A 17,752-nucleotide genomic window follows, 5' to 3' on the forward strand; every position below is an offset into this window, starting at 1 on the left:
CCCTGGTCTGGGAAGATCCCACATGCCACGGAGCAACTGGGCCCGTGAGCCACAATTACTGAGCCTGCGCGTCTGGAGCCTGTGCTCCGCAACAAGAGAGGCCGCGATGGTGAGAGGCCCGCGCACCGCGATGAAGAGTGGTCCTCACTTGCTGCAACTGGAGAAAGCCCTCGCACAGAAACGAAGACTCAACACAGTCATAAATAAATAAATAAATAAATAAATAAATAAAAACAAAAAAAAAACAGAGGAGATTCCCAGTGCCAGCAAGTTGTACAGATTTCAAGGCAGGTGAGTTTATTTACCCTGTTAGATAGAATTGTACGGGTCCCCCCTCTTCCACACGTGGCTACAGCTCAATTCAAGTTCCAACAATGCCTGGGTCTTTTCAACTCCAGTCCCCTTCCTTTCCAATTCCACATGCCCTTCTTTGGGTTGGCCCTGAGAGGCATGACCGACTCCTCTGAATCAGGCAGGTTGGTGTGAACAATACACCTTCAGCAAAGTTCTACCCGGTTCCCAAATAATGGTTGTCTACTATTGGGGGAAGGTCAAGCAGAGACTTCAAATCCTGAAAACATCCCCTTCATTAGTCAGAACCCAAATATTAGAACTGGAAGGGCCTTAATGATTATTTTGCTCAGTGTAACTACTCATCTTTCTTATATATGTATTTATTTATTCATAGTAAGCAAAAATCCCACTTGTATTTTGGTTATTTCAGCATTTAAAAATAACACATATAAGATCAGATGGAAAGAATTTTTGTAGTGTATTTTTTAATGTCATTAGATCAATCCCTTATTACCTGGTGTACTCAGAATTATCAAAGAGGACAATACTGAGAGAATTTTTTTTTCACTACCAAACATTAGCTTTCTGATTTATTAAGTAGAAAAATCAGTGCTTCTTGTGTGCTTCTCCATGGAAACAGATAACCTTCTAAAACTATCTCCCGGGGTTAGCAGCTACATGTCGAGTACCAAATGACCAGGGCACTTATAACAGACCACATATAACATACTTAAAAATTAAACCAATATTTCTAGGCTCACGTAAATTATCTGACACTTCTATAGTACTCCAGAGAAAGAAACGAACGGGACAAAGCTATAATTCCAGAGTTTGTGTTTATGATGTTCATCAGAATAGAATTTACAGTGGCACACCTGAAGGGATGAATTAAAAGATTTAAAACAACATTAGCACCAGCAATAATTACTGCAGTAGAGCACTGAGTCGCAATATCTATTAAAACATGCAAAGGTATTAAACTATTCACTGACTCACCCTTCTGTACTGGGTATTGAAGGGTGAGTCAGTATTTTCTTTTACAACAGTATTTTCTTCACTGTCATATATTCATGAAGTAAACTTCTCACACACACAATCTTTCTTTGATCTCAGCTTGAATTACAGTATGCCTTGTTCCTCTTACTTGCAGCAAATCATACCCTTACTCTATACTGCATTTACCAACAGCACTAGCACAGCCCGCCGGCCAGTAATTGCCGTGATAGTACCTATATTCAGTTGCAGCAAAAGCAAATTTGACATAGTTGTAAACTGGCAGGTCACAGATGAAAGACGGGCCCTACTACTGCTTAAGGCAGAGTATAAGAGCACAATAGTATACAAGTACCACCTAATTATAAGTAGACGTATTCATTAACGTAAACAGGAAGTTCTACGCAATTGTGTACAGATCTAAGACAGTCATCAATGCTTGGACTGAGTCTCTCTCTCTGCTCAATGTGTGAGCTGAATCTCATGTTTCCTACTTGTTTCTCTCCACCAATTAATGTACTGATTTTTGTTTTCTGTTCCTGAAACCACTGTCACTTACTCTAGATCTGCAGGCAAAACAAATACCCTGATATTCATTCATGAATCGTGTTCACTCCCTGTGCTGTGTATAAGGACCTAGCTCATGATTAACACCGTGGGATACTGACGCATCCACAGACACAGGTATGTTTCCTCGACTTCTCCCCACCAGCTCATGCCACCAGCTCATGTTTACCCAGTATATGTACCATTTAAACTCATAACATGTTGCTCTTTAAAAAGATAAAATTTCTACCAGTTATCATTAGTGCTCTGGTTACCCAAAAATTGTTGTTGAATTTTAGACTAGGTGCAGTAGGCCAGCAGCCCTCAACATTTCTGCCTTGGCCGTACCTGATGGCCGGTGTTCTCATGAGGGACACAGTCCCTAGGAATGAAGAAAGCTACTGCATGGGCAAAATGGAGTTACTCACAATTCCCTGACCACCAGCTTTCCTGCTGCACTGTGAAAGGGCAAGGTAGTTAAAAACTACTCCGGAGACATTGATATGGACCTCACAGACACTTCCAGAGACCTTCAAGTTTAGATATGTTTACAAGGGTATATACAGGCTTCTCTGGAATCACACTTCCATCAAAATCACCTGCTCCAAGAAAACAGCATGGCAGGCCTCAAAAATTAAACACAAAATTACCATATAATCCAACAATTCCACTTCTGGGTATATACCCAAAGAACTGAAATCAGAGACTTGAACATGTATTTGCAGACGAATGTTCACAGCAGCATTATACACAATAGCCAAAAGGTGGAAACAACCAAAATGTTCAGCAACAAATGAACAGATAAACAAAATGTGGTACATAATATAATGGAATATTATAGACCATTAGGAATGAAATTCTGACACATGCTACAACATGGATAAACCTTAAAGACCTATGCTTAAGTGAAATAAACAGACACAAAAAGACAAATACATGGTTCCACATATATGAGGTACCTAGAATAGTCAAAGTCATAGAAACAGAAAGTAGAATGGTGGGTGCCAGGGGCTGGGGGAAAAGGAGAATGGGGAATTATTGCTTAATGGATGCAGAGTGTCATTTTGGGAAGATTAAAAATTGCTGGAGATGGATGGTGGTGATGGTTGCACAGCAATGGGAATGTACTTAATGCCACTGAACTGCACACTTAAAATGCAGTCAAAATGGTAAATGGGTACAATGGCAAAATTTTATGTTACGTATATTTTATCACAATAAAAACATTTAAAAATCACCTGCTCCAGAGACTATTCCCAAACCACAAATTAAACTAATATTCACCTGTAGCTAAAGTTTTCTTTCTCATCTCTGGTTATTTCTACAATGAAGGATTTTTGTTGTTTGATCTTTTCAAGAAAGTAAGCTCAGAAGTGGTAAGTAAAGAAAAACAAAGCTTTGTTGAGATGCAGATGTCTACCTAGGCACTTCTACCGAAGTGGTTCATTCATGAGTCTTCCCAGATTCTCAGTGTCTGAGATTCAGAAGAACACCTAGGCAAAATTACAAATTCCACACTTCCTTGGCCTTTTTCAGTGAATGAATGCAAAATCCAAAGACTTCAAGGGTCCTGGGTACTTTTGGATATTAACTGCATACATGTATCCATCTCAGATTGACAGCTTCAAATTAAAGTTAAATTATGTACAGCATACTCTAAGAAGACTGGGGCAAGGAAGGGGGAGTTGAATATTTTAGAAAGTCTTTCTTTTTTTTAATCTAAAATGGGTAAAAATTTTAGCATTATAAGGGGAGATTTTAGTTAGCTGAAAACTTTTAAAATGGAATATAGCAGCTCTGGGCAATGCTGGCTAAGTTTGAGTGCTTCCTGCAAATGCATTTCACTCATTTTTTTAGTGATTATTTTTATATTTATATATTAGGGCAAATATTTTGCATATTCTAAATTGTTCTTAATCTTTTAACTTTTCAAATGGGTTATAAAATTAATGTTGTCATCTAAATCCTTATTATAAATGATTACATTTCAATATTCAGAAAGAAAAAAAAGAGGCATTTGATTATTATATTTGTGTATTAGTTCACTAGGGCTGCCATAACAAAGTACCACAGACTGGATGCCTTAAACAACAGAAATTTATCTTCTCACAATTCTGGAGGCCAGAAATCTAAGATCAAGATTTAGCAGGTTTGGTTTCTTCTGAGGCCTCTCTCCTTGGCTGACTTCTCCTTGTGTCTTCACATGGTCTTCCCTCTATATGTGTGTGTCCAAATTTCCTCCAATCATATGGTATTATGACTCATTCTAATGACCTAATTTTAATTTAATTACCTCTTTAAAGGCTCTATCTCCAAATACAGTCATGTTCTGAGGTCCTAGGGGTTAGGACTTCAACATATGAAATGGGGGGGCGGGGGAAGGGTACAACTTGGCCCATAATAATTTGAAACAATAAAAATATTACAAACTCATTTACGAACATCTGAGTGATCAAATAATAAAAAGTTAAGCAGGTAATTCTCTCGTAAAGGATTCACGTTCTTTGAAGCTTGAAATGTCTACTGCGATCACAAAAGGCTCATTAAACAAGTTCCGTGGGCATCCATTCCTTTAAGAGAAGTATGTCTTGAACGCTACTCTGTGTCAGGCATCAAGGCTACAACTGTAACCAGACATTGTTGCTGCTCTCAATGAAATCTTCTACAGGTAATCTTCAGATAATAAGAAAGTTAAGCTTATCTAATAGAATAAGGTCTTTTTAATTTGGATTGAAGGAATAACAGATATCCCAGCGACTCACACACTGCTATATGTGTTTCATTTTAGTAAAACTTTAAAAATTAAATTTGGGGGTCTTCAGAGCACAGTCAGTAATAAATTAAAACAAGAGTTCAATCTCACATTGTTAAATTCTCAGTCCTTATTTTACTTGACATATGAGCCTATCTGTCAACATCGAGTGCTCCCTCCTCCTTGACACCTTCTCCTCCCCAGGCTTCAGGACCCCACATTCTCTTAGTTTTCCTCCACTCCACTAGTCATCCCTTCTCAGTCTCCTTTGCTGGTTCCTACTCATCTCCTCAACTCTCAGTGCTGGTCATCTTTGGTCCTCGTCTCTGCTCAATTTACGTTCACTCTCTTGTTGGGACAAATGTATCCAATGTTAAGTCTTTAAATCGATTTAAATGCTGAGGACTCCCAAATTTACTCCTCCCGTCCAGACTCTCTTCCCAATGCCAAGCTCATCTACGCAACTGCTCACTCAGCAGCTCTGTTTCCATGTCCACATAACACTGGTGATCTACGGTCACCCCATCCCCACCCAGCTCCGCTCTACCTACATCTTGTGCATCTCAGCTCATCTCCATTCGTCCAGTTGCTCAGGCCAAAACATTGGAATCGAGTGGCTCCTTCCTTTCTTTCACAACTCACAAATGTCTGTCAGGAAATCCTGTTGTCTCTAAAAAGAAATGCAGAAGCTGGCAACCTCTCTCCCTTCCCACTGTCCCCACCATGGTCTGACACATCATCATTTCTCACCTGGATTGATGAAGTGGACAGCCCAGAGTACGCAGCAGCCAGGATGATCTTTTTAAACGTAAGTCACAGCATGTCACTGTGCTACCCAGCACTCTGCCATGGATCCCCGTTTCACCCCAAGTAAAGCCAAAATTCTCACAATGGCCTATGAGGCCCCATAATCTGTACCTTTTCTGCACCTCTCTGACCTTGTCACCTACGTCCCTTCCCCCTGCTCACACCCCTCCAGCCAAAATCACCTTGTTCCTCCTCTAACACGCTCACACCCTCCTGCCTCAGGGCCTCCATACTGATGGTTCCCTCCGCCTGAGATGCATTTCTTCCCAGTGCAAGCATGGTTCAATCCCTCAGCATCTTTGAGTCATTGCTTAAATTCCTTGACCATCCCACCACACACACACACACACACACACGCACACACACACACACGCATGGATAAAAAGATGTGGTCTATATATACAATGGAATATAGCTTGGCCATAAAAAAGAATGAAATCTTGCCATTTGCAGCAACATGGATGGACCTAGAGTGCATTATGCTAAGTGAAATAAATCAGTCAGAGAAAGACAAATACTATGTGATTTCACTTATATGTAGTATCTAAAAAACAAAACAAATGAACAACACAACTAAACAGTCCTAGATACAGAGAACACACAGGTGGTTGCCAGAGGGGAGGCTGGTGGGGGGAGGAGAGAAATAGGTGGGCGAGATTAAGAGGTACAAACTTCCAGTTGCAAAATAAATGAGTCACAAGTATGCAAAGTACAGGGTGGGGAATATAGTCAGTAATTATGTAATATCTTTGAATGGTGACAGATGACAACTAGACTTATTATGGTGATCTAAAAACTAAAAAAGGAAAACTTCACTGGCATTCCCAATCATTTTTGCTCTGCCTTTTGCTTTTTTGTCATGATACTTAGGACCCTCTAACACATTATATAAGCTACTGTGTCTCTTATTTGTCCTTCCTATCCTCCAACTAGAATGTAAACTCTAAGAGCCGTTAACAAATATTTTTGAATGAATGAATAAATTAGAAAGGTACTCAATAAATTATGGATGGTTTGAAATGCATTCAATCCTTGGATTTTAAAATTGCTTGCTAAAATGCAAGTTTATGGGGGCCTACAACTGAATCACTGCTCTCCACCCCCTCCAACCGACATACAGCTCTCAGTTCTGCATATCTTAGTTTTTAGATATGTCCTAGTCCTGGAATAAGCTGCATTTCATTAAAAATATGCTATAATTAAAACCTTGATTAAGTCCAGCTGGTCTCTGCCCTTCATTCCCTTCACACTAATGGACCTCCCTGGAGGTGCCCTGTATAATCACTAGTCCTAGTTAAGCACATAAATCCCTTATTGCCTTTCTTCCTACAACATGTCACATGGAGTTGGACACCAAGTAAAAAACCTGATCACATATTAGTCCCTGCAATTCAGAGCAGGCTTGGGACTTACAGTTTGAGGCTCATAACACTGAAATCTTTTTCTCAGTTGGTAAATGGTACCAGGTGTCTCTCATTAGGGCTCAGCATCAGCTGTTTTGGAGCAGGCTGTTTTTCCCACTATCATATGCCCAATGTGAATTATACGGACATTACAGAGACTGTACTTTAAGTTGCACCATCTCTCACATCCCTACCAATTTGGTGAAAAGCCACACTTCAGATTCAGCCACCTACTACCTCTCTTGAGATGACCTTCGGGCCCCCAAAACCATCAGGGACACAATCTAGTCTGAGTTTTCAGTCACCTCATTCTAAACATACTCATTCAAATACAGTGAAAATCCATTTTTTACATAATGCAATAAACAAAGTCAGAAATTTAATTTTATCTATATATATAAGAAAATAGATAAGCATTACAAAGCATTCTGGTCTGCCAAATTTCACCGAGTTACAATCAAATAAATCTATAAAGTTCTTGGAAATACATGAGCTGCTTTTTACAAGGACTGTATCTATTATAAGATGACCATGAAGATGAACAAATTACCTTGAAACTATTGTACTCTTTGGATATTTGGTTTTAACGGATGTAGAGAAAAAGGTTTTTTGATTATTGCTTGGTGTTTATTTTACTGACAAACTGATCTGGACCTTCTGTTCCTTTAGGGTGGCGATGCTAGTGAATAAATCCAAAGAGGTCAAAATACTTTAAGTATAGCAGGAAAGCTTAATTGACACTCTACATGAGGAGAAATTTCAGGATACCATGGAGAAATACTGGCAAAGAAATAAAGCTCAGTCATCTGTAAAAGCACTTCTCTTTCATTTGCATTTAAAAATGTAATCAACAACATATCTAAAATGAACTACCATCAAGTATGCATTTTAGAGTGCAGAGAAGCGCTAAGATGATAAATGCAGCAGATATTTTTGCTCCAGTGTCTCCCAAATAAAAATGGATTTTTAACATTTCTGGCACAAATATTTATAATTGAATTTAAAAGTCACAGTCAGATGAAAAGTCAAATTAGGAAAAATGATACACAAATGTTTCAAATGTGATTTAATTTTAAAGGAAAAATTTCAGGCAATCATAGCCGGTTACTTAATTGCTAACATATGCTTCTTAAGAAATCAGGTCATCTACCTCCTCCCAGCTGCCCTCACCCCACCCGCTGCCTTGCAAATTCCACCCTTTTCCATTCTCAGCATTTGACTGAGATAACAATTAAGATATCATAAAACTACCCTTAAAAGAATTAGAGAAAAATATTTCAACAATGTTTAATGGACTATTAAAGAAATTAATTCAATTATGTTATACTTTTACTATTAATTCTCTGTTATATATCTACATGGTAATACAAAATCGTAGGCTTCCACATACTATTAAGACTATCTTTCTAAACAATCTTTGTAAAACTGTTTGCCCAACGGAGAACATTAAGAATCTATGGCAGGGGCTTCCCTGGTGGCGCAGTGGTTGAGAGTCTGCCTGCCAGTGCAGCGGACACGGGTTCGAGCCCTGGTCTGGGAGGATCCCACATGCCGCGGAGCAGCTGGGCCCGTGAGCCACAACTACTGAGCCTACGCGTCTGGAGCCTGTGCTCCGCAACAAGAGAGGCCGCGATAGGGGGAGGCGCGCGCACCGCGATGAAGAGTGGCCGCCGCTCGCCGCAACTGGAGAGGGCCCTCGCGCGGAGACGGGGACCCAACACAGCCATAAGTAAATAAATTAATTAATTAAAAAAAAAAAAAAGCAACAGTCTTTAAAGATTATCTTTATAAAAAAAAAAAAAGAATCTATGGCAAATCTATCATTTTGCAAGTAAGATGAGATAGTATTTCTCCAGTCATCACAATGTTGAAGTCTCAGGGGACCCACGAACTCACCACTTCCTAGAGGAAAGAAGGCTGAGAGACGTGATACAACAGTCAAAATGCATGAAATCAGCAGTATAAATTACAACATGTTAAGTCCTGGTTCCATTTTTCTGAGAAGAAAAACCACAAATTTTCCATCAAGATGAAAAAGAAAAACAAATGAAACAAAGATCACTGAGAATCTTCTCACTGAGAACTCTCCATCTACACTAATCTCTGGAATATTTGTCCTTTTGGTTTGTTTGGTTTTTGTCCTCCTGGCACTTCTTCCTACCACGGAGGCCAAAGAGATCAAACACCTGCTCTTGCTAAATAAACCCTGTTGCCTGGGGTGTGGGCACGACAACAGGTCAGCCAGCTGATGCTCCCAGAACCATCCTTACGGAGTCACAGGGAGCAGGGGTGGCTCCAGTGCTTGGGATGGCTGGCCACTAGGGCAGCAGCTCCTGCCAACGGTATGACATCAGCTCTGCTTCACCCACCTTCTCTTGGTTTCTGCTCATTTTCTAAGCTAGGTTCTCCAGTCTTCCCATGGATTCAATGAGTTGTGTTCCGGAAGTTCTCACATTTACCCACCAAGTCACAGGCCCTAAGCAGAGAGCAGAGTAAAAGTTGCCCGAGCATTAGGTAAGAAATGAGGCAACTGAAACAACCACGTAGCACGTAGCTGAGGCAAAAATTACTGGTCATAATCTCGCTCTGAGATGTTTATACGTGGTAGATCGATAATATGATTAGCCAGGCATTACCAGTGAAGCGCTCTCCGTCAGCTCGCCTCACCTGCTGTATTGATCGTTCTGATTTAACACTGGCACAGCAACCAACTCACAGGCTCCCGGGACTGGGGTATTTCATTTTCCATTTCTCCTTCCTGCCCCTGTGCCATGCGAGCCGCATTTTGAAAGTTACCAACCGTTCTCCTCATGCGCAAGCTGGAGGAAAGGCTTTAGTTTTGTTCTGTTTTGCTTTTCCAGAGGCAATTTTTCCCCTTAGCTGTGAGGAAAAGATGTCTATTCAGTTCTCCTCTAAATCATCTCGGGGGGAAAAAGTGCCTAGCACATAACAAAGGTTCAATAAACGCTTTTGAATGAACCCTGCTCAAAACCCTCTGAAGCTGGCCTCTTTCTAACCTTGCGGAAATGCACCTTCTCTAGAGACAATTATCTTGACTTAAGAAACCACCCCTTCAGCTTCTGCTTAATTACTGGAAACACTTGAGCAAGTATTTATTTTGACAGCATGGACACGGCATTCTCAGTAAGCATTTGAAAGTAAACTTTTTTTCTCCACAACAAACTTTAAATTGAGTTTTGACTTCTAGACCCTCTTCTCTTATCTATTTACATTATACAACTGTTTCATAAAAATCAAACACATTAATTCATTCGACTTTTAGTGAGCACCTCTGCATGCTAAGTACCATGGTAACTGCGTTACCTATGTCATCTCTAATAGGATTTAATAGCAAACAGTAATGCTGCATTGTCCAATATATAAATTAAAAAGCTTTCTGACACACTAAATGGAACCAAGAAAGCATTAAGCAGAGTCTTTTTTTCTCCTTTCCCACTGACCATTTATATTAAAGTCAAATGGTACATAGGTCAAGAATTTGGAGTACATCACATTTTATACATTTGAATTTTAGATTTGAAGAAATGTTGAGTTCTTATCCCTCTATTTGGACAACTAAAAATCTTGAAAGTATTTGATAATATCAAGAAAAGTTAAAGAACTAATATATTTTAAATCAACTGTCAACAAGAAATAATTTCTAAGTATTTAGGCATTAAACATTTAGCATGTGTATGTCTTCTATGGATGTGCTTTCTGTGTCATTTAAAACTATTTTAATAATTATAGATGGTAACACTTGTATTCTCAAGATCATGTGTTAGTAGTTTTTTCTAAAAAAGTTTTAATGTCCTGCATAATTTTTAAAAATGATAGTTTACCAATAACAAAAACACAGTTCTTTCTCTGTGGGGCTCAAATTCATTTCATGATGGAAAACAACTTAGAGCCCCATTCAGTCTCCATCCTTGAACGTGCAATGGCCTTGAATTAATGGTAGATCACAACAGAATCCACGTATGAGGTTTTATATGTTTTATCCTTAAAGATATCCTTAAAAGAAGGAAAACGTAATTTTCTATCTCCTAAACTGATCCCTAAGTATGTAGACTAATTCTTTTAATTCTTGAACATCTTCAATAATCACTGTGGAATATAAGAGGTTGCAATCATTTCTGAGAGGTGTTTATTAATAATAAAGACTGCAAAACCATGAGTAAAACCCCAATATTCTAATGGTCTAACTTCTAACATACTCCAGGGTCAGCAATCTATTGCCCAAGGGCCGTCTGGCCTGCTGACTATTTTTATAAATAAAGTTTTATTGGAACACAGTCACACCCATTTGTTAAATTATCTAAAGTTGCTTTTGTGCTACAACAGTCGTGTTGAGTGGTTGTAACTATCTGGCCCAAACTATAAACCCTTTGAAAATTGTGAAATCATTATATAAAGGCTGTTTCCCTTACTTTCAGAGCTGTGTTAACTCTTATTAAACAACAACAATAAAGTTTAATGGACTTTCTAAAGGACTTCATTGGGCTAGAGAGATGCGGTGAGGGGTTTGCAAGGAAAGGGAGACATTTTAACATTTGTACCACAGAAGCTGAAGTCACATTGGTTAATTTGGAAAAAGGACATAGAACTGGTAGCAACTCTTGGACATTTAATGTCTGCATCTACAAATGCCAGAGACAGTTGGCCTAAATGATCTTTAAGCTTTGCAATCTTCATGATTCTCTGAAATGACTTCAGTAAATCCATAAGCAAACTCAGAACCATATGAGCACACAACTTAATAATAAATGTTTCATGGCACCTGCCTAAGGTGAAGGCAGGGAAGGAATACATTTTAGAAAAGTGAAAACCAAACTTATTAAACAAGGGTATGTGGAGCTTTCTGGTACTATTCTTGAAACTCTTCTGTAACTTTGAAATTATTATCAAATTAAAAGGTATAAAAATAGTTAAAACAATTTTAAATGTTAGCACTTAAAAGGGAAAACTTCAGTTACCGTATTCAACAAAGTTAACACAGCGACTGCCATAATGTTTCTGGAAAACACAAAAGCCATGCTTAGTATGTTCCCTGAACCAAGCATGCCTGCAGATTACCGTCATTCCCTCTATTCTGCATCCTAATTACCCACCTTACAAATTTTACCCTTTGAATTTATCTTACTTTATGGAAAATGAGCTAACTAGTAATTAAAGGGATCAAAAGACAGATAAGACACAAAAGAAGCTGGAGTGGAGAGAGTAGTGGGAGGGAGAGGGAGGGACTAGAAGAGACCAGTTAATCAATTAACTAGATAAACATGTTCTGAAATGATCACAAATAGCAGCAGCTCTGTATTCTCTCTTCTTTGGTAGACTAGGAAGGAAACTTACCCCAAATACTTGACTCTCATACAATATATGGACATCCCATATATTTTTTATGTACACATATTCCAAAGAGATATGAGTTTATTTTTTCTAAAATACAAACACTAAGCAAACATTATGCTAATTGAAAAAGTGCCTAGAGAGCCACACACATCCACATTGTTAAATATAGAAACTAACTGTAATGAGAATCATTATCTCCAGTTTCCAAGGATACCAGGGTAAGCACTACTCCTAAATTGCAGTTAACTCAGCAAAGGGCACAAAGTAATTTATATTCAGGGTCATCTCTGCTGACAGCAGATACAGAAGCAAGGCCAGGGTAAACCGCCCTGTTTTTCTATTCTGTTTGTTACTCACTCTAATTCCCAACCCCCAACCCCCATCCTCTGGTCCCAACCCTGGCCAATGTTTTATGGGTAAAATTTGGAAAATCTGATGGTAAACGGCAACTTCCAAGAGAAACAGAATCCACAAAGGGCAGGGCCATCAGAGATGTGAATAATGCTGGGGGGTAGGGAAGGTTGGCATTCCTCTCTGCTTTGTTTGTGAAAAGGAGAGAAGCCTGGTTTTGTGTGCCTGCCACACTAGTGGCCCTTTTCCCGGTGCCTGTAAGGGAACTGTACAGTTAATTTCAACTTCCCACCCAACCAAGGCTATCCAAGCTTTTAGAGCTTACCCCTCCTAAACTGCCATAGCGTCTAGAATCATTTTCAATTTGCTGTCTTCTTGACTCTAGGATCTAGACTTTTCATACGATTACTTACAATTTGTTTCTATAGCTTTAATAGAAAAACTACTTTCTGACAACTTCAGGGAGATTGCCTCTGAATCATTTCGTTGTTGTTGTTTATTCAAGGCTATTTGTTGATTGCTTTCAACATGACAGGCATTGTACCAGGCGAGGGAGGCAATGACGAGAAGTGACATGAGACTTCATTTTTGATCTCCAGGGAAAGTATCAAAAACAGGCCATGTCACTTAGGCAGTTTAAAAAGAGGCATTCCCCCCTCAGTCAAAATTTCACTTACTAAAATAGTGATGTGAATTTCATGGATATTTTAGATTTACCTTAAACTTACAGAAATTAAAATAAAAATATATAAAATATATATAAATAATATCCAGATAAAACAGCGGTTTTCCATTTAGCTCCTCCCCCATCACCTGTCCACTCAATACAGTAAGACATCCTATGTAGAACTCAGCTGGGGCAGAGGTAATCGTAAGGGACGAAAAGCTCTCCCAGCCTTCATGTGTTTCCTCCTGATGGGCATGAGACTGCATCAGGCTAAGCTTCTTAGCTTAATGTGATAATGTAGGTGAATAAATTGCCTGTTTTGATAACTGAGGCCTTCTGACACTTTCCTCTTTTGCACCAGTTACAGTAATTTAAACTGCTCACTGCTTCTAAGAGGAGAAGGAATGAAATACAACAAACGTTTCTAATAGTTATGTAACATTTCAGTATACCTCAATAAGACAAGTTGTTTTAATATTAACAGCTAATACAAAAAGTACAACATGTTTCTGAAAATTTTTTCCTATACATTTTTGATAACTTGAATGCTACATACTCAGGTGCACTGTCTTGATGATTTCGGTACCCAATCCTTTTCTTTTTAAAAAAAGCTACTTTTGTACTGAAATATTGTTTCTAAATTCAATAAACAATATAGTAATAATATCAAATTTTAAAACTATATGAAATGGGAAGTTAGTCTCAATTCTGTTAAAAGTTATGTCAGTAATTATTTTGCTGTATTATTCCGACACCTATCATTTCTCACAAGGGGCAACATTTTGAGGTAAGATGGCTTCAGAGAAGATTCTATGTCTGAATCTTGCAGCTTGCAAAACGCTTAAATTGAGAAGGTTCAACTAAACAGGCCACTATTTAACCTTTCTCCTGGCCTCACCGGAAGCAAGTACGCCGGAGGGCGAAAACACAAAACACAAAAAGCGTTCTCAAGTCACTGGCAGAAAGGTCATCCTCTGGTTTATCACCTTTCCTGACAACACGATGAGCTTTCACAAAACCTCTAAGGTAGAAACCGGCTTACATTAAGGAACAGAATTGTATTGCCTAATCGTGCGTAATCAACTTTTTTTCTTCTCATCTTCAGCGCTGCAAATACCCCATCGAACCGATTCTGGAGCCTAAAACTTGGACTTGAGCCACTTGGCTCTCTGGATGAAAAAACATCAGATGGTCGCCTCCTTTTTCCCTTCCATTATTCTAACATCTAAATTACGGTCTTGCGTACTGCATATATCTTCGAAAATACTTTATAGTAGCTCACCACCCACCCACCTCCACCTCCTCTTCACTAGCAAGTGTCCAATTGGCAATGCTCAAAGATCATAAAGGCAGCAAAAACGCCCCTGAGGGCTGTCACCAATTTTTAAAAAGTGGATTAAGGACAACCAGAAACGGGCAGCTCTGACACGCGAGGCCACCGTCCCCCGCGCGGGTCTGGCGCAGCTCAGATCCTGGGCCCAGCTCGGAGCCCTCCAGCCTCCAGCGCAGCCTCCCCGGGCCTCAGCCCTCGGCGGAGGCTGGGGCGGCGGACACCGCCGTTGTCCCGGGCGCCGTCCTGCCGAGGGCGGGGGTGGCTGCGCTGCGCGAGCGCCGGGGTGGAGGTGGCACCGTAACCGGAGAGTTGCGAGGGGAAGGCGACGGGAGCGCGAGCGGAAGGAGGCTGCCCCGAGGCTGTTTTCGACCGCGGCGCCGGCCGAGAAGCAGCCAGTTGGCGGCGCCCGGGACGCGACAGGCTCCGGGGTGGGGAGAGCGGGCGCGCGGCGCCGTGCGCTCGGCGTCCCCGCGTCCCGGGACTGTCGAGTGGGCGGCGGAGGGGGCGAGGGGCGAGCGCAGAGGCCGCTGAGTGGCCGGGCCGGCCCTCCGGGGGCGGGGGGAGGGCCGAGCGCGGGCGGGCGCGCACTCACCTATGCACAGCTGGATGGCGTAGGCGTAGTAGGACCAGCCGAGCAGGAGGCTGATGAACACCACGGGGATCCAGTACAGCACCCGCCGGCACCGCCGCCTGACGCTGCCCGGGCCCGAGGGCGCCATCTTCCAGCCGCATCCACCTGCCCAGCTCCGCCGCCGCCGCCGCCGCCGCCGCCCGCGGGCCTGGCTCCAGGGCTGGCTGGCCGCGCCCGGCGTCCCCGGCGGGACGGGCCCGGGGGCGGCGGCCGGTTGCGCCGCGGCCACTGCCGCCGCCGTGGCGCTAACTCCCCATCCCGCAGCCCCGAGCCGGCGCCGCGGACTCCCGGCTCCTCCGTCCGGCGGAGGCGGTGGCTGCGAGAGGAGGGCGCGGAGGAGGCGGAGGCGGAGGCGGAGGAGGTTGGGGAGGAGGAGGCGGTGGGAGCCTCCGCCCCGCCTCCGCGCGTCCCGCCCGCGCCCCAGCCCCCCCGCGGCCGCCTGCCCGGCGCGGCGCGCTGCGCCCTCGGGCGGCCTCTTGTGGCGCTCCGGGCCGTCCCCGCTGCGCCCCGGGGCCTCACGCCCTCGTCGCTGGGCACCTCAGGGGCGCCCGAGGCGGGGAGTGAAGGCGCCCACCTTGGCCCTCCCGCCCCCGGCTTGGCCCCTGGGCTGGGGCGAACGCGCCGGGCAGGGGGCGAGGACCCTTGGCGGCGGACGCGGGCCGCGGAGACGCGCGCGGGGCAGGGCCGGGAGGGGCAGCCCCGGGAGTCGTGCGCACTGACCGGACCCCTTGCCGGCGCCGCGCGGAGGGGGCGAGCCGCCATCCCTGGGGATGCGCCTCGACGAAGTCCTTAGGCGCTGAGGCCAACGTCCCTGCCTCCTGCTAGGAAGGGAAGCCTCAACTTGCGGGTCCCGGTCAACAGGCGGGGGGCAGCGAGGGCGGGGCTGGTGCTCCAGACCCGGAGGCTGGCGCGAGCGGCCGGGGCGCCTTTTGCACGCGGCGTTTTGGGGGGACGCGGGAATGCACCACCAAGAGGGGCTGCGGGGCCGAAGTCCGCCGTGCACTGTGCGTGAGGAGGAAGCACCTTGGGTTGTGAATCCAGAGACCACCGGAGTTAGAAACACAAATCATGTGCTCTGAGAATTTGAACTCTTTTAAGCCACTTAGGGATTGTAGGAGCAGCCATCTATCTCCACCAACGCCTCCCGCAAGGCCGGGGCTTCTCTCGGTGTACGCTTTTTTCCCAGCCGGTTCTTCACTACAGTGTTTTCTTTTGTGGTGGCAATTCTCAGCTTAGCATACAGCTGGTTCTAAAGTGCTAAAAACCCCGAAAGAATCCTGAAGGTAGTGAGACCGAAGGCCCGGCTTGATGGTTGCTGAAACGGAAAAGAAACGAATGCTTCTGAGATTTTCTTTCTCCTTTCCTCTGATTATGAGCGCACCTGACTCCGCATGGAAGCACCCCAGTAAATGGAGTGTCTCTGAATTATGTGCATAATCATTATATATAATGTGCACGATTTTAACATTAATGAATATATGTGTGTACACCACACAGCAACCATATTGGATGAAATTACTTCGTATTCATCTGTAGAATGAACAGATAAAAAGAAGTACTGGGGCTTCCCCGGTGGCGCAGTGGTTGAGAATCCGCCTGCCAATGCAGGGGACACGGGTTCGAGCCCTGGTCTGGGAAGATCCCACATGCCACGGAGCAACCAGGCCCGTGAGCCACAACTGCTGAGCCTGCGCGTCTGGAGCCTGTGCTCCCAGCAAGAGAGGCCGCGATAGTGAGAGGCCCTCGCACCGCAGTGAAGAGTGGCCCCCGCTTGCCGCAACTAGAGAAAGCCCTCGCACAGAAACGAAGACCCAACACAGCCAAAAATAAATTAATTTTTTAAAAAAAGAAGTACTGATTTGCATAAAGAAATTTAAGCTCATGTCTTTGTGATTATCTTTCTGAGATCATTTCTATCCCAGTGAATCACTGTATATTGGTATAACGCCTTATACCCATTATGGATATCCTATAGGGTAGGTTAATATAAGAACATAACTTCCTTGGAATCCTCAGCTTTTCCCATGGATATCAAATTTATGCTCCCAGTCCGAAGACTCTAAAAACAAGAAACAAAACTTCGTACCAGGACTGAGATACCTCCACAAAATGAGAAAATCAGTGTTGAAGGTCACTGAAGAATTCTAAGGAATGAAAAGTAAGGGATCAATTTTCCCATACTGGAAACAGTGGAAGAAAGCGCAGAGTGTGCCTCTTTAGATATTAGATGCTATAGCGCCCTGTGCTGCTTCTCTGCAAACAGTCTTACAGGGTCTTGAGATCAGAAATGGAGAACATTCGACAGTTTTCACATCTTTTAGCCTTTTGGAAGAATATGCAGGTGTAACATCTTTGAAGGAGGCTACTTTTTTTTTTTTTAAGATGCTTTTTTAAAAAAATTTTATTTTATTTTTGGCTGCGTTGGGTCTTCGTTGCTGCACGCAGGCTTTCTGGTTGCGGTGAGTGGGGGCTTCTCTTTGTTGCGGTGCTCAGGCTTCTCATTGAGGTGGCTTCTCTTGTTGCGGAGCACGGGGTCTAGGCGCGTGGGCTTCAGTAGTTGCGGCATGGGGGCTCAGTAGTTGTGGCTTGCGGGCTCTAGAGTACAGGCTCAGTAGCTCAGTAG

The 17,752-nt window shown here is 43.0% G+C and overlaps 1 protein-coding gene across 4 annotated transcripts in view; it reads right to left on the reverse strand.

Annotated features, from left to right (window-relative positions):
* The window catches only part of ZDHHC2 (zinc finger DHHC-type palmitoyltransferase 2), a 76,458-nt gene extending 61,171 nt beyond the window's left edge, over positions 1-15,287 (reverse strand). For all 4 annotated transcript variants that reach the window (XM_036838555.1, XM_036838554.1, XM_036838552.1 and 1 more), the window contains exon 1: positions 15,091-15,287. In XM_036838555.1, coding sequence (XP_036694450.1) covers positions 15,091-15,217 — 127 coding nt within the window. In that variant the 5' untranslated portion in view covers positions 15,218-15,287. The remainder of the gene's footprint in view (positions 1-15,090) is intronic.
* Positions 15,288-17,752: the final 2,465 nt, after the last annotated feature.

The sequence above is a fragment of the Balaenoptera musculus genome, chromosome 21 (genome assembly GCF_009873245.2).
Source record: "Balaenoptera musculus isolate JJ_BM4_2016_0621 chromosome 21, mBalMus1.pri.v3, whole genome shotgun sequence".
NCBI lineage: Eukaryota > Metazoa > Chordata > Mammalia > Artiodactyla > Balaenopteridae > Balaenoptera > Balaenoptera musculus.